The 18,236-nt window shown below is 41.7% G+C and overlaps 1 protein-coding gene across 1 annotated transcript in view; it reads left to right on the top strand.

Annotated features, from left to right (window-relative positions):
* Positions 1-283: 283 nt before the first annotated feature.
* Positions 284-18,236, top strand: part of ATP10A (ATPase, class V, type 10A) — a gene marked incomplete at its 5' end in the record, with an annotated part of 56,828 nt that continues 38,875 nt past the window's right edge. Inside the window, one exon of the mRNA XM_009573703.1 lies at positions 284-488. Within this exon, the coding sequence (XP_009571998.1) occupies positions 284-488 (205 nt within the window). The remainder of the gene's footprint in view (positions 489-18,236) is intronic.

Raw genomic sequence — 18,236 nt, 5'->3', positions numbered from 1 at the left:
GGGAGAGTGTATGAAGCTCCTGCTTACCCTGCTTAGCCAGGTCTGACATCCACATTATCCTCTGGGTCTTACAAGAGTGTCTTGGGAACTTAGACCTGGTTCTGAGTCGGGAGGTGGCCTCCTGGCAGTCTGCATCGCCTTTTCCCAGTGTAAACCTGAGAGTACCTGAGGACCTTCCAAAGGCACTGTACTCCTGTTACAAATCAAACCATATCTTATCGTAGACAGCCCAGTCTGTGCGGTTTTTTTCATACATGTCCTGTAAATGTCTTTTTATTTCCAGAAATGAGAAGAAATATATAAGCAGATACTGGAAAGAAGTGAAAGTTGGAGACTTCGTGCAGCTTCGCTGTAATGAAATTATACCTGCTGACATATTGCTGCTCTCCTCAAGTGATCCCGATGGGCTATGCCATATAGAAACAGCTAACCTGGATGGTGAAACTAACTTAAAACAAAGACAGGTGGTGAGGAGGTTCTTAGAGCTGGTAAGTCACCATTCCTAACTCTCATTTAAGATAAGAATTTGTTTCAGGTGAGTAAACTGTTCACCAATCCACTCCACACCAGCTAAATCTGCTTGTTCTAGTAGTGCTAATTAATCACTGTTATGGTTGTCATTAAAATACTAGCACTTGCCAACAGCTGACCTCATCATAGTATCAGAAGTTTTACCATAATTTTTCCCTGAATTTGAATAGGAATTATTTGGGGCAATTGTGTGCGGTTGGAAAATGTTGGGGGTTTTTAATGGCTTCTATTGTAGCTTGATTTTTGAAAACACATTTTAACTGCCCAGTGAGAAGATATTTAAATATAAACAACTACTTTTCCTGCCTGCAAACCAGATCAGTTTCAATTAGGAATTTTGCCTGAAACTCCGTGTTGCAGAATATCCCTCCAGAACTTGGAGCATTAAAGCTTGTAAGATTTAAAGGGACAGCATGCATGCATTCTGGAGGTGTCTGTGCTGAAAAGCTGTTTTACTGCTCTCTCACTGTGCTTATCTCTCCCCAACAGCACTATTTTGAAACAAAATCTAGATCAGTTACTGTCAGCAGAATTAGAGGAAATTACCTGAAGTTTTACTTGCTGTAATAATCTTATTGAAACAGTATTTGTATGTATGCCCTCCTCTCTTGCCAGCTAACCCCAGTTTCCTGTATTTTGTCAGGAAAAAAATAAGTTATTTTCTAGAACTCAGCTACATCTTTTTTCCTAGTAGCTCTTCTCATTTGAGAGGTTTTGCAAACAATGGGAGCTGCTGTCCTTACCACTGTCATCAAAGGTAATTACAGAAGCCTATAGTTGTACTGAGGTAGACAGCATTAATGAAGTTGCAATCCAACCGATAGGATAAAAATCAATGTGCCTTCCAAATAATTCTTTATGGTAGATAGAGCCTTTCTCTGAATAGCTTGTAAAAACGTGAGGTAAAGCCTTGTTTAATCATCAGTGATTTCCACATAGAATTTAGACATGACATGGCAGCTACCACCACGGCAAGAAGCTTAATCAGCTACAGGCCAAATGTTTCAAAAACTCTGATTGTTTCAAAGAAGCTAATTGAATTGCTTCTTAAGTGTCCCATCCTGTTCCCACTGAGAGGAAATTTCTCCCAGTGGGTAGAGCTCCAGGGAGGTACTCAGATGATGTGTCCCAGTTCTCTGCCAGCATAGACTTCCTGCGTGACCTCAGGCACGTTATGTAGGACAAAAACTATAGATTGCATATAGGCTACTAAATACAGGGATGCCTTCGTGTTTGTGGGTACAGTTATAAGCTAAGGGCACATCCCAGATCTATCTCAAAGGAAGACCCAGGACGGCACCAGTTCCTCTACTCATCCATGGCAGATGGTTGGATTTCTGTGATCCAAGACCATCTGACACACAGCAGGAGGTGTTGGTAAACACAGTGAAAGGAATTGATGTGTCCAAGTACAGATCATCACAAGGCTGGCTTTCAAGAGCCTTGCTGCCCAGAGGAGTCCCTTATACTACATCAGGATCCCCAGCTTTCTGGCAGCAGAGTCACAGTTCAGCACTAGGAGTATGATTCCTGGAAGATGGCGGGCTGAGAGGGGACCTGCTAACCCTACAGACTCCCCTGCTCCCAGGAGCTGTGACGCCTGGGTGTGTGTGTGCCTGAGCCATCAGTTGTGGAGTCAGTCTTCTGTCTTGAACCAGCGAACACATGCGTGCATTAATACAGCAGGAAAACCAGGAGGGAGTACCCCTGCAATCTCGTGTTTGGCATATTTGCTGAGGTTTAAATTGCTGATCCAAACCAGGCAGCTAAAGACTTCAAGTCTGGGTGTTGTACAGTTTGGCAAGACCTGTAACCTTTAGACTATTGTGTGGAAGTGAGTGGCAGTGCCATTTCCTCCTCAAATAGGTTATCAGAGACTGAATTGAGCCCTGTTAGGGAAGAAGGCTGAGGAAAACAGTGCCTACCTAGGGAAGCAAAGCTAGGCTTATATGCCAAGCAGCTCAGCACATCAGGGTATATGTGGCATGGCTTGCTCAGCATACCCTGCTAAAATCAGTTACAGATACTTACAGTCAGCTTTGTAGACACCTAATGCACTTTGCATTTCCAGCCCATCCTCCTTCCGTATCTTAGTTCTCTGTATTATAAGATGATTATGGAACTCTTCTATCTCAGCAGTATGCTCGAAAATATGTGGGTAAATAATTTTTAAAAATAAATTTTAGATCACAAGATGCCTAGCTACAATAGCAGTGAGGTCCATAATAAATTGTCACGGGTTAAACTGGGGTCGATGACAGAAAGCTCATTCATTCCAACGAAAACAGGACTGGGCCCCAAGAAGTCAAGTGTTGAAAGAGAGCTTGTAAGAAAACCACATGTGACTACCTCTCCTCTCTTAAAATAGCTGAGAAAGCAGGAAATATCCAAGCCTGGGTTCCTGCATCAACTAAGTTGTAGGCAAAGTGCACACCTGCAAGTACCAAGTCCTCAGCAGCTGCAGCATCACAAAGCCACTCTGTAACAGCGTCCTGTAAGTTATCCAGCGGAATACTTGCCATCCTCATTAAAGTCCTGGCCAAAACCTGTCTGAGCACACTGTTAATTCATGCAGCAGCATTACCTTCCTCACCCCATACTAGTAGGAATAGGCCCTTACTGGTTCTTGAAGGTGTTGCCCTGCTGAGAGACACTCAGCAGTGGGATAGAGGGAGCTGCTTGGGAAGTGTTGGATGAATAGTAGGCCCACAGCCAAGTAGCATGGAAGAACAAGGTGATGCCCGTTTTTTTGGAGTGAAGGTCTGTTCCTATCTGGGTATGTCATAAGTTGCCACAACTGGAGAGAGCTTATTGGGAGATCTCATAAAATACTTCGGAAGACCAAAATTTTCTTGCACCAAATGCTGACCATCCTTTTACCAAACCTCAGGGAAGTTCATTCCCAAAGCTCTTATAGGACCTACATCCCAACCTGTTCATACATTGGACAAAAATGCTTTTACATTTTTATATTACAATTATACTCAGCAGAACAACTCTCAGTTATGTTTATAGCTGTTTGGTTCTGTGTCATTCTTCAGCCCTGTTGTTCAAGCAGGAAAACAAACAAACAGATTATGTAGTCCTGACCCTCTCTTTCCCACACTGCTAAACTCTTTCCCCCACCCCCATTTACAGAATGACTTGCCTGGTCATGTGGCGTATCATAGGACAAGAAACACAGATTTTTTGGGATTCTTCTTAAAATATCAGCTGTACATTGCTGTCTTTGAATAATGTCTCTGTAGCAGTATCTCAAGCATTTAAAAGAAGCTGTGTTACAAAGCTTGGCCTTTCTGTGTTTCTTATATGAACTAACTGATAGCTTCCAAGCATGTGCCTGTGAAGCACGTCGATGAAGGATAGCTATTTCTATACCCGTCACTCTGCTGGGCATGAGAAAGGAGCGGGGGTGGGGATAGGAAGAGTTGTTTTAAGCCACTTTTATGCTTCCCTTATTCTGTCCCTGCCCTGTGCCCACACCTGCAATTTACAGTCCCACAGGTCTGTGCTGAGCTGCTTGCCACAGAGAGCCTGGTTGCCAATTTGGAATCACTGAAGCGGGGTGTGTGCTGGGCAGTCCTCTTGCAAACGCAGCACTCTCTCCAAATGCCCTCTCCAGAGGCCAGCAAGCCCAGCGCTGTTACGTTGGGTACAGCTGTCCTTTGGAAGAGCAGCCGTTCTGCCAGCGAGGTCTGAAGGATCTTTGTGTGTCTCTCTTCAGCATTAACAGCATATAAGGTTCATAGTCTCAGAGAGTAAAAGGTCTTACAGTTTCCCGCTTCCAAACCTTTGTTCAGAAAAGTACCATTCTGATCTCCTTTTAGCCTGACTCTTGAAGCAGCAATAAGCAATTACAGAAGCTGTTCTGTATCCTTGTCTCCAGTGCTTTGCAGGCATTATTTTATTCTAAACATATGCTCATATGATCCAAGATCAGCATTTGTGGGCTTGGATTGGACCTCTCTGCTCGTGAATTCCAAGAAACTGTTTTCCTTTATAGTGCAAGTGACCAGAAATATTGCTTATTTTAGTGCTGCTTTGATTTGTCTAAGTAATTTATAGTAGACTGGGAACATACTGCTTTTTAGCTTTGTGTGTTTGTTAACGAATGTGATCTGTCTGACACAAACCTGTACTTTCTGTCCTCGATTCTACACCCTATCGATACACAAGCCGAGAAGAGTCACTGATATATTCCTCTGTGGCTTGTATGTCTGAAGATACCAGTCTGAATGTATACCTTGTTGTTGTTCACGCAACATAGTCAGTCAAGAAAAAAGACAATCACTCGGTGAGTAGGTTAAAAAAGAAAAAAAGAAACGGGAGATTTTTCAAAGGCCTTGACATTTTTTCCTCCAAGACTTTAAACTCTGTGGTCTTGTTATCCAGCTACTACAGCGACAGGATGTGCTAGAAATGTTTGAAATAGTCAGAAATGTACTTCTGCATGCTCTGTCTTTAAAGTCAAAAGGATAGTGGACTGTCTTCACACTGAAACATGGATCAGATCCATGCGTGCAGCATGACACGCTGGCAAGTGCAGCTAGAAGAAAGCACTGTGCTAAATCCCACTGTGAGTGATCCAACGATGTTAGCAGTGACCAGTAAGCATCTCTTGGAAAAAACAAGTGTTTCTTGGTATTCCACCAGTTTCCTTCTAATTTCTAACCCACCCTCGCTGCTGCCTAGTCACAGCAGCCATTTCTAGTGCACTGGCTCTAATAGGAGACACAGTAGGCAGGAGGAATCAATGTGTTTTCTGTGCTACTCTGCAGGCTGCTGTGCCACCACACCCTCCGCAGTTGCTTATGGAATGTTTTCTGTCCATCTGAGATGTCGCGTCAGCCGCTCTTCAGAGTGGATAAGCGGATACAGCTTGGGCTGTGAGAGCTTAAAACTCCCTTTCAGGTTTCATAAACTTGATTTAGGATATTTTGATAGTATGAATCTAGACTCATGAAAAACATTTACATTTTCTTGCTGCCTTGTAGTACGAAACAAACAAAATACTCCACTGTTTTTACTCAGTGTGCCTTTTAACAAAATCCACAAAGACTCACTGTGGATTCTGGAGCAGCTTATGGTTTATTAACCACTGGCCATGTCCTGGATGTTTATGTGGAAAGCTTCAGTTCAGCTGAAAGCTAAGCTAAATCTATCAGTTGCTATTCCCTGTGAGAAGGTGCGTGTATGCCTCTGAGAGCTGGTGGGGGTAGGGGATGGATTTTTTTCCCCTCTCATTTTCTCCTAAGAGTAGACCTTTGTTCAGAACAAGCTCATACTAGCATGATTAAACAGGTTTAGATAAGTCTTGCAAATGACTTTGTGGCTGCTTATTTACTTTGTCTAAAAAGCACATCTGAATTTGGTGTCTGCCTGTTTGGGAGGGTTCATTTGCATGCAGACTAGCACCAAAATAACTCATCAGTCTGATTTCCTCACAAGTCAGTATGTGAACCCTTCTGGAATATGTATAAACTCAGAGCCTATGCTTACTGCAGGCACATTTGCTCATCTGTCCCAGCCTGGAAACTGGGCTGAATTGGCAGATCCAGCTTTCATTCCAGCCCTACCTGTTTTTGCACACTGCTGGAAGCATACTGGGTACAGTGCCACAGCTCCCTGTTCCAAGCACAAAGCCATTTATACCATCTCTTTCTTTCCCTGTGAGTCCTACGCAGAAACTGGTCCAGAAGAGAAAACAAGGCTGTTCTCCAGAAGGGCTGTACTGTAAGCCTGACTGTTGGTGCCTGCAGGCTGCTCTATGTATGAGGTACTTTGGGAAGGGCAACTCATACTAATTGCATGAAAACAACTTACAGGGCAGCTTTGGTATCTCAGTGTAGATGTTCCTTTTGCATTCAGTTTTTCTCCCTCAAAAAAAATTAAAAAAAAAAAAAGAGGAAAGAAAGCAATTTTCAAATTTTGGTTTAGCCTAAACCAAGCTAAGATTTCTTGTGCAGCCATCTGCATTGGTTAAATGCTCAGTTTGAGAGAACAGCTGAAGTTAAACCAGCACAACTCCCAGGCAGGCTAGTTTTCAATTCACCTGCTGATACAAGCTTCTTGTCTCAGAGAGTCTGAGTCTTCTACAGCAGCACAAGAATGGGCATAGTTATACTCTCCCTGTCACTCCTTGTCCCTCTAATACCCTCAGGCTATCATCCACCTGAAATCAGTGGGAATAGTACACTATTATAATCAAGTTGATGTGAACTGATCAGCATACTCAGTGTTGTTTAGACTGTAAGTACTTTAACAGGGCATCAGGCCACAAGAACAGTGAATGTCTCTCTATCATCTTTTGGGGGTTATCCCTTGTGCCTTTCTTTTTTGCAGTATTTTGAGAAGGTTCACAAGGCTAGGAAAATTGGCTCGAAAATTCCAGATACACACATGTTAAAACAGCAGATTAGTGCTCCATCCCACACATGTTGCCAAAATTAGATTTCCCCGAGGGAAAAGAGAGTTAAAAAAAATAACCAAACAAGCAAAAGAAAACAATGTTTTTCCCTATGCACTACCAGAATATTAAATGAAAAACTATTTTTTCAGTTTTACATTTTAGCTGGAGGTTTTAGTGAAACAAGTCTTGTGAGAAGACTTGTATTTGTCAGTGCAAAATGCGAGTGTGTCACACCCTCTAAAGACCTTTGTTTGAGGTCATGCCTTGAACGTTCAACGGTAGATTTATTTGATGAGGGTTGAAAAGTTCGACACCTATACTATTTTATCTTTTTTTGGATAGTACCATGTTCAGAGACTTGTGTGGAAACTGTGGACATGTCTAGTTAAAGAGGAAGCAACTACTGTCTCTCTAACAGAGAAACAAACACATAGCAGTTGCGGGCAGAACGGCCTGGTGCACTGACCCAAGTCAGAGCTTTGGCAAACTCTTGTGCGAGCTCAAAGTCCTAAAGGAACACTGAGAGTAATTTTTCATTTTACCATGGCACTCACACTGGGAGGTATGGGGAAATAAAAAACTCAAGAATGATGGTTCACTTCCTCCTTGGTCAGCTTTGAGCAAGGTTATCGTCTCTTTCTAGTTTCCATTGTGCAGGTGTCCAGGCTGCAAGTTTGACTGTCAAGAGAGATTCATTAGAGAGACAAATAATTTGAATAACTGTAAGAGAAAATTTTGGATATCTTGATCTAAGCATTGGGGGGACGAAGGGGAAGAAGAGACCTTTTCTGAAGAGTGCTGAGTACTTGACTTTTATCGTTGGCATTGGCTGTTTGTTTTTGTGTTTAAATACAGGTTAAAGGGGCTAAATTGATGAATCTGAGTTTGAATGTCTTGGCTGTGAAGGATCTCCCATCCCTAGGGTAATCCTTCCAGCACCGGTGGAACATTGGTAGAGCCATGTAAGGAAATGTATCATGCCAGTGCTTGTGCTGCATCTGACCTCTAAAGATGCAGGAGATTTCATTCTCTGTATTGATAGTCCAGCATCTCCCTGTTCTGCTGTTTCTCTGAAAAAGCATTAGAAAACAAGAGAGCGTTTCAGGTCTGTAGAGAAAATAAAATGCTATACTGCTTTCCCGTTTTAGAGAAGTAAACATTTACATTTAAAGCAAGTTAAGAAGAGATTTTCCTTTTTTTTTTTTTTTTTACTTTTCTGATCTCCTAGCCTAATTCAGTTTTACTGAATAGAAGTTTATTTCTGGAGCTGTTTATTCCTTAGCCATATATTGGCCTGTCAGCGGGGAACAGGAAATATCTGGAATATCTGTTCTCAGAAATGAGATTTTGTAATATAACACTGAGAACTCCTGATTTTAGGGACAGGATTTTTGAGCTGGAAACATATCACACTACACTTGTCTCTGATACCACAACCCAGTTGGCAATATCAGTGGTTAGGAAAGGATGGAAGGACCTTCTCTTCCAGAGCAGATGGGTTCACAGTATTAAGCCATGTGTAACCCCAGCAATGATGGTATGGTCTCACTTTCCTTTGGAAGCACTGAGGTGGAGGAGAAGTCTGCTTTTCTACCAGAAAAGGCAGAGCAACAGAATGAGGAACTCCTGTATTTATCTCAGCATCCAGGATGTGAACCCTCATCCCACTTCTCTTTTCTCCACCTTCTACCCTCCAAGTCTTTTACACATTTTAGTACTGGTAAGGTCACGGAGGCCAGTAGAAATTTGCATTAAAATGTTACTTACATGGGAAGTGGCTGGCCATATGTCTCAAAACTGTTATTTCAATAAACTCATGAAAATTTCCATTCATTTGTTATACTCAAGTTCATACTTTCAGGCTCTGCTATGACTCTGTGATGGTCAGACACTTTACATATGCGTATGTGCTTGTGAGAGAGAAAGCCATGATTGTCCTGTAGGTACGTGACTGGAGAAGATACTGTTCACACAGAACTGTAGTGCTTATACTTCCATTTGGTTTTGAACTGAAAACATCAGTAGTGCGTGGACATTTATAGACCGCAGTGCTGATACACTAATTCAGCTTTCTTAATGACACAGTAATGAACTGTTCTACATCAAATCAGGGATCACTTGCCTTTTGGCTTTTAAGAGGAAGAGACTTTGATGTTTAACATACAACATGGTTAGAAAGCACGTCTAAGTTGTCATGAGCATTTACCAGCCTCTACTTAACTTTTCCAAGCTTGTTTGCATATTATATTTTTGGCTTTACTTAAATACCATATTCAAAAACATGTCCCAGATGGCTAAGTATACTCATATACCTGTATAGCAATGTGGCCTGTATGGCTAAGATCACAGGGATCTGACCTACAGGCTGCTGCAGGGTAACAGGAAGGGATAAAAATGGCTTTGTCCTACTATTAACTACATGCAGGTGTGTCATGTCAGCTATTGAGCAACAAAAAGCAAATGGAATATCTTCTGCTGCTCCACAAGAAGCTGTTTCAGCAATCTTTGATTAAGGTTGCAGAATAGATAACTGATAATGACCTGAAAGAAAAATTACACAAACTATTTTATTCAATTATGTTCTCCCTTATGGTCTTATTCCTGACATTTATTCTCATTGGTTGCACTTCCACATCTCACATTTATGGAATGCTTATAGTAATGAGTATTTGCGTAAGAATCACAGAATCACGGAGTGCTTTGGATTGGAAGGGACCTTTAAAGATCACCCAGTCCACCCCCCCTGCCATGAGCATGGACATCTTTCACTAGATCAGGTTGCTCAGAGCCCCCTCCAACCTGACCTTGAACACTTCAATGACAGGGCATCCACAGCTTCTCTGGGCAACCTGTTCCAGTATCTCACCACCCTCGTAGTGAAAAATTAATCCTTATATCCAATCTAAATCTACTCTCTTTCAGTTTAAAACTGTTGCCCCTTGTCCTGTCACTGCAGGGCTTGCTAAAAGTGTCTCTCCATCTTTCTTATAAGCCTCCTTTATATATTGAAAGGCCTCCCCAGCGGTCTCCCTGGAGCCTTCTCTTCTCCAGGCTGAACCCCAACTCTCTCAACCTTTCTTCACAGGGGAGGTGTTCCAGCCCTTGGATCATTTTCGTCACCCTCCTCTGGACCCACTTTAACAAGTTCATGTCTTTCTTGTACCAGGGACCCCAGAGCTGGATGCAGTACTCCAGGTGGGGTCTCACCAGAGCGGAGTAGAGGGGGAGAATTACCTCCCCGGACCTGCTGGCTACGCTTCTTGTTACGCAGCCCAGGATATGATTGGCTTTCTGAGCTACAAGCACACATTGCCGGCACATATCCATTTTTTCATCCACCAGTATCCCCAAGTCCTTCTCTGCAGGGCTGCTTGCAATACCTTCATCCCCCAGTCTGTATTGATATTGGAGATTGCACCAGCCCAGGTGCAGCATCTTGCACTTGGCCTTGTTGAACTTAATGAAGTTCACATGGGTCCACTCCTCAAGCATGTCAAGGTCCCTCTGGATGGCATCCCTTCCCTCAACCGTATCAACTGCACCACTCAACTTGGTGTCATCTGCAAACTTGCCGCGGGTGCACTCGATCCCACTGTCTACGTCATTGGTGAAGATATTAACTAGTATTGGTCCCAGTACGGACCCTTGAGGGACATCACTCGTTACTGGTTTCCACTTGGACATCAAGCCATTGACTGTAACTCTTTGGGCACGGCCAGCCAATTCCTTATCCATCTAACAGTCCATCCATCAAACCTGTATCTCTCCTATTTAGTGGCAAGAATGTTGCGGAGAAACATATCAAAGGCCTTGCAGAAGTCCAGATAGAGGACATCTGCCCAGAGGCGAAACTAACTGGTGAGGGAAGACTGCACAAGAGCAATAGACTCTGCTGTTCTGCTGTGTTCTGATTCAATAGGTCACATTCATGTATGTTTTAACTCCACACTTAACTGAACAAAGCATACGGATTACTGAAGACAACACCATGCAGGAACTTTGTAACCATTGTGCATGCCTGAAGCGTGAGGCTGGCTAGAGTGCTGAACAGGGAAGCAAACCTCAATCCCTACCTCAGCAATACATGTTTGTCCCCCTCAGCTCATTTCCCAGCTCTGCTGTCCAGTTTTGGAACTGGCAAGGCCGTCGCGAATTTCTTTTCATAAGATCTATGCAATCAGCTGGTGTCTGAAAAAAATCACCTTTGAATCCCTTGAGTTTTTGAAAAAGTGTTTTTCACTTTACTAGTGGAGTCTTTAGCATGTTCATTGGAAAGGAACTTGTTCAGTAAAATAGATAGTAGATGAGAACAGACAGACCAGAGAGTGAAGCTCTTACTCACAGTGTTCTGCAGCCATCCCAACTTCCCCCATGTACCGTGTATGTCAACTACAGCCCTGCTGCCCTCAGATTGACTGTTACTCTTCACAGCTACCCCTCCACCTGCTCTGCAGGGCTATGAGGGAAGTACAGAAACAACTGGGATTAAGCAGAGGAGCTGCACTCTGAATGCCATGTTTGCCTTAGGAGCATTAGTAAGGCAGGCGTGTGATGATGGATGTTGATAAAAGATACAATTCCAAGCGAAGACGGCATGCTAGTGTCCAGCTCAGGGAGTTTTTATTTGGTTATATAGCCTTCTCACACTGGAGACATTCGTGGAAAGACTGACAAACCTGTGATAGTGCCGATATGAATGCTGCCCTGTAGTACTTGGTATAAAAGGTCTCTTTTCAGTAGGACTGTTTCTTTCCCTCTATGCTTTCCTGCAGCTGGCAGGGACTGGAATCTCTCAGTTCCTTGGGTGGTTGCTGTGTGTTACAGGGGGAACATTTCTTAAACATAATGCCTTACAAGGTAAAGCTTCTTTTATCCAGATTCTCTGTCTTCAGAGTGAGATGGGCGCATTAGACTTTGGTGTGTTTAACTGCATCCTGACACTACAGCTGCTACTGCTAGGTTTTACTGTTAATAAGGAAAACCCTTCATTACCAGCCACTCTCTCTCCTGTCAGGACTCTGGTGTTCTGGGTTTTATTTGTGAAATGATGTAAGAGAGGTGCTTGGCATTTCCCTCTTCTTGTTGAAGGGTCTTAGTCCTTCCCATTCCTATTTCTTCTGGCAGAACTTCATCCCACAAGAAGTCAGACTGGCCAGCAGCCCGGACTAGAGCAGGAGGAGGCCAAGGTATATTCGGAAGCTGAGCTGAGATGTTGTGCTTCTAAATTAAAAGGGCCATGCAGTGCTTATGCCACTAATCAAGTGAAATTTTCTTCCAGCGGTTAACGAAATGCAGCAGAAAGACTGCTAGAAATCTCTCCAGAAAGGGGAAAGCACTGGAGAGTGGGGAGGGTTGCATCTTACCGAGTCTGTGAGCATGAAGCAAAAAGCCTCTGGAGGAGCGGTGTGGATTGTACACAGAGTTTTGCGAGCCCTTAAGAGGCTTGGTCTATGGTTTAGTTGAAGCGCTGAGCTAATGCTGAGGTCGGTTCTTATGGACTATGAACCCATTCATTTATTTCAGTGGCTGGCTTTTGGAACAGTCAGATACCACTTTCTTAATTGTCCAGGTCTGAGTCCATATTTCAGCCTTGACATATTCTGTTGCCTTGCCACTCTCCAGCGCTACTATAGTCCGTGAATGGATTCATTCACACTGCTGTAATTTTCAGTGGTTGCTAAGGATGGCCATCATCCCAATGGATGTTAGAACTTGCATGAGTGTATTTTCAGCATTGTTGACATTTTTTTTGGTAGTTTTGTCACGTGATTGACTAACAGGAGTTTCTTCAGCTGGCTGTCATAGAATTATTGAGGTCTTCTTAGGCCTTGCAAGCACCACGTTTCTTTTCCTGCAAGCTAGATATTGCGCTGTTCCCTCATATTATTTTGTACAAAGGGAAAGACTTTTACTCAGATCAGCCAGAGGAAGAGCAGCCCCCTAATATGTATTGGGCTTGCTCAGCTGTTCCAGTGTTTCTGAATACTGAACATCTCTGTTCCATTTAAACAAACTGTACTGAAAAAAATCCAATTATAGTAGTAGTTGTCAGTGCGGAAAACAAAGCTATTAAATTCTGATGTACGGTGGGATCTGTTTAGTTCCTAAATAGCGTAGATCAAACTGTTTCTTCCTTTTCTTGTGTATTAGCGGCACAGATAAATTCTGCCAGACAGACTAATGCCGGTTAGACATTGAAACATTTCACTCTTTTAGTATATAAACAGTCTGCATGCTTTGGATACATAAAATCAATATGTAATTCCAATTGCACATTAATAAAAGGTCAGATTAATTTTACATGGTAAATGCAGGGTACTGCTATATAAAGCAATAATAGGATGGACCAATGCATTAGGAGGATGTGTTCTTATTGCACTTAAAAGCTTTTAAACTGGAAAGCTATTTTTCTGGCTGAGGCAGATTTTTGTCTGTTAAATATTTCCTTTGAGTTGTCCCCATGACTCCATTTCTCCCTTTTTGTTTCCTCCAGACATACATGCCAAAACAAATCCCAGAGCCCTCATCTAGCCATTGTACTGCAGGGAGAAGTCTCTGGATAAGATCCCCAGCGTAGCCAGTAAACACAATGTGATAAGCGGGTAACTGTCACTGTCACCCAAGGGCGTCCTGGTGTACTCATGCTGTCATATTGGAAGGAAGGACTGAACATTAAACTCTGGTTTCTGCAGCAGTAAAGCAGGGCAGATGAATAAAGGAAAAAATTTTAATAACTATGCATTAGTAATATCACTAGCAGGCCATTAAATCACCCATACAACACGCATTTAATGAAGGGGAATATGTTGTTTGAACGCTGTGTAATTGTCAAACTAACTCATTTGGCAAAGCAGCGTGTTTTGCTTCTTGAGCTATGACAGTTTTGTGAGGTTGCCAGCAGAGTCGAAAAGGTTGGCATTTCACTGTAGAGATTCAGAATGATCTTACAGCTGAAGCTCCAAAGTCATGTTGGAGAGAGCTAAATTCAGTCTCTTTTTTTTTGTGACAGATCTCTATAGTTCCTTCATCCGTCTACCTGTTGGTTTCCCACTCTGCAAAAGAAGCATTGTAACATTTTCTTCCCCTCAACACTTTGCCTTTTTAGGATGTAAGTTTTTCACAGGGGGATACATTAATAGTCACCTGAGAGATAAGGGGCAGTGGTTTATTTTAAGGAAAATTTTAAAGAAAACGCCTCTCCATTATGTTTTCCTGTCCTGTGTATGTTTGTGCTTTCCCCAGAAACACAGCCCAATTATTGCAGATGTAATTTATTGTTTTAAATTGAACTCTTTATCAGGTTTAATAGGTAAAGCATTGTTAAAGCCTAGTCACAAAACCCTTTACATCTGCAATTTAATTTTAATTTGAAATTCAGCTTTGAAGGGGTCAATATTTAACAGATTTTTGCAATCTGACTAAGTCTGCTTACGTAAGGAAGATAAACCTTTCCATTGCTGCATTTAGAGTAGGAATTAATTTCCCTAAGTTTTAAGAAATTGGAAGAAATAGGATTTATGGATAGGATGTTAAACATCTCCCTAGCAAGAAGACTCCTGAAGAAATGAAATATATTTTGTGGAATCCCTGAGTATGTAAAATACCTAACGTAAGTATCACTGTGTGTCTTTTTCAAGCTTCAACCTTTCAGAAACGCGAGTTCCTAAAAAGTCAGCACTTTTTCAGAGGAAGACAGTGAACTAAGGCTGTTTTGGCAAAATCAAAATGTGAAGTCAGGTATTTGAGGAAAGTCAGTTTCTTATTATTGAATTCAATCCCTTCTTTTTTTTCTCCTTTTTTTTCTTTTTTTCTCCTTTTTTTTTCTTTTTTTCATTTTGATATGACATAATATGGCACAAGAGTTAAGCAAGAAGTCATCTTCACTCCTCCAATGTATCTTGTCCATCATTTCATACTGCAGAAACCTTCAAGACCTGCTTTTAAATTATGTCAGTTAGAAAGAATTCTTAGCACTACAGTGACATGGGTAACATTTAGTCACTGAAGGTTTCTGAAAACAGGGTATGAACAACCACAATGTGGGGATATACGTGAATGTTTCTGTGCATTTGTGGTTGTCAAAATGATGTATTTCTTTATTTCTGTATTTCTGAAGCTCTCAGAAATACATCCCATCTCGTATGGGATGAAATGATTGAAACCTCTGTTTCACGTCTTTCAAGATCTTGTTATAACTTACTCACAGAAAAAGAATTGTGTTGTGCCATGGTGGTCACAGCAACAGGTTCCTGGTGTTCGGCTAGGCCACGCAGCACTGGAAAAGGCACGCCACCAGTTTTACCTTCTCATTCCCTGTGTGCAGGCCTGTGGTCATTCAGTTTTTCAGACAGCATTTACCAACCATCCAGCCATCCCCTACATTCTCCAGAGCAATGGCAACCAGACACATTTTGGGTTTTTACTCTCTGAAGTAACTTGCATCCTATTGCCAGTGTGCAGGCACTACAGCTTGGGAGCCCTGTTGCAGGGTGACACTGCTGTGATACCATGATGGTGATGTGAAATTCAAACCCAACAGGAGGAACAGCATCCATCTGAAAGAGAACCAAATTGGAGTCCATATGAATGATGCTTTTATCTGTGCTTACTATTTCAAAAAAGCAGGGGCAATACCTAACATTTGGAAAAGACTGAAGATACTCATTTTTTAGAGCCTGCAAGTGCTAAGATAGTGTGAATAACATGGGCAGAGAGGTTTACGCTAGTCCCATTTGCTCAAAACAAAGGGAAACAAGGGTTCAGTTCCCTTTTCAGCTTCATGGAAGCCAAATTTGCGTTTCGTGACCCCTAAATATCATCCATCTCTCATACTGTTGCTCTTTCACTGTTTCAGAGAATTTGAGATTGATTGGCGTGGAGGGAAGAGAGCACAAGTGGGAATATGATTCTGTGCAGCCATAAAGTGTTAATGCAGGAGTAAAAACTTTTGAGTTCTGGTTGCTGTTTCTTTTTTTCTGTTAAAGTAACTGGATGTGCTTGACTTTGCTTAGACTTTGACATAATGTGGTGCTCATATTGGCTTTTTTCAAAGTCGGCACTCACTGAAACTAGATTATTTCTGGCCCTTCGTTTAGATTTCTCATTTCTCCAAATGACCTTCCTATATCTTTTCAAGCACAGTTTTTCTGTAACATCTTGACAATGACCAGTCTGTGCTCCGAATTAAGCCCTGCCTAGTAGTAAGAACTCTGCCTTAAGCGTAAGCAAGATATTTTGCCTTACTTATGTTTTACAGGGACTCATCCTTAGAATTACTGATGGCAATTAAAATTTACATTGTAGCAAAGGGAGAACAGGTTGTTTAACAGAAAAGTCTGACTGACATGAACAGAATTTAGCCCTGGCCTTTGCCATCCAACAGTTTTGTGAAATACTCTGGGGAACTTATTTGCAATCAGTGAATCTCTCTCTCACGTTTGTATCAACCAGAAAGTCAGTTTTTCAAATCAGCAGTGCACAAGGCACATGTTTTGGGAGACATGCAGAGATACCATATAATAAATATGACACCATTACATACCTTCAGAAAAGAAAAAAAATGGCTCCAGCTACTTTTCGTGAGTGACCTGGTCATGTTGATGTGCACTGGGAGACCATGAGAACACCAAGTAAGTCAAGTTTTTAGGGAAATTAGGCACTGGAAAGCCTCAATTCAGATGGCAGTCTGTCTAGGCACGGAGCTTTTCATCCCTCTTGAGGCTGGGACAGCTTTAAGCCCAGCAGTTCTGTAAGTGGGAAGTAAGACGCTCAAAATTAGGTACATCAGATAGCTGCTGCACAAAGGTCTGGGGAAGTGGTTTTTTGACCATATTTTGATCTTGTTTTCTGTGTCTTAACAGTGATGCAGAAATTCACTGTAAGAGAAAAATTAAAGGTAGTGGTGAAGAATTTAATTTTTTGGACTTTTGCCCAGAAAACAGCACAAATCATTATTTGTGCGCTATAAGAGCAACTCTTTTGGCTTTGACTTCTGTCTAGCTGCAGCTTCTTTTAGCTGTTAATACATGAGAACATCATCACAGTTTATGTTTCATTTGCTGCTGAAGTGTGGGTATCAGCATAAAAAGGAACAAAACTTTGATCACTGTGAAATCTTATGTTAACTTTGTGCTTCGTTATAACCACTGAAAGCAGTCACACACAGGCAGTGTTTAACATATTTATTCATTCATCTACCAAAAGGCATTTTCACATCAAAACAGTGTCATCAGCTGTAATATACAGTGTATATCTACACTTCCATTTCACAGGGAAGAGATGGAGCTATTTGATTTATTAATAAAACAAAGAGCTTTTGCCATAAATCAGAATTCAGCAGCTTTGTTCCTTTACGTAAACTACTATTCTAATTGGATTTTCTCCCCTCCCAGATATTATCTGGTTAAAGACCATAATCACGTATTTCAAGTTAATTGTAACAGAACACAAATACACAGACGGTTAGAGTTAACGATAAAGGACTTTTAGTTCCAAAACTGAGTCATAAATGAAAAGAATCCAACAAACAGAGGAGGGAGAAAGACTAAGTTGCATGGTAGTGATGGAGAAGTCGGGTAGGTTTAGTCCTCTCTGATCTTGACAAGATCTTTCTTTTTTGTGAAGACTTTAGCTCTAGATTTTAAGTAGATTTTTTCTTCTTATTTGTAAAGTCCCTGGCTTTGCTGGCAGGCTTCCTTAGCAGAAAGGGAATTCAATCTGCAAACTTCCAATTGCTCTAGAAGTTACTGTGTCTGTACAGCACTGAAACCATGTTCTCTCTGCTGAGTTCAGCAGCCACAGAAAACCTGCATTTGATTATGCTGGATTTCGTTATTAGGTGTCTCTAGGATTCCCTCAGGGGCATTGATCAAAGATGTTAAGATTTCTTTCTTTTCTTTCACCACTGAATGAAAATTTGTGCTAAATTAGGTGTATTATATATAGTATGTTATAATAAAAAGACAAAAAATGTTTCCCTTTCCAGTCTCTTCCCTCCAATTTACAAATGCAATTTAAGCTACAGTGGTGACGCTTCTTTAACACAATACTTAGACAGACAGACAGTATATTATTGAAACACCTTGTGCAATGTTTGTAGATTATTTTTCCTGTACTTTATTTTTTTCCTGCCAAGGAACATACCGGGGCAAGGAAGGAAAAGATTATGTTCTGGGGCAGCAGAGCAGGTGTTATGTAGACAACACAGGCTTTCCCAGGACAACAAGCTTTGGTGTGACTTGGGAGAACTTCACCTTCTCCAACAAGCTCAAGTAAAGACAGCTTCCAGGTAGTGCTG

Source organism: Fulmarus glacialis, unplaced genomic scaffold, assembly GCF_000690835.1.
Source record: "Fulmarus glacialis isolate BGI_N327 unplaced genomic scaffold, ASM69083v1 scaffold573, whole genome shotgun sequence".
Taxonomy (NCBI): Eukaryota; Metazoa; Chordata; class Aves; order Procellariiformes; family Procellariidae; genus Fulmarus; species Fulmarus glacialis.
The sequence above is the reverse complement of the archived record's forward strand: the minus strand, read 5'-3'. Positions and strand labels throughout refer to the sequence as shown.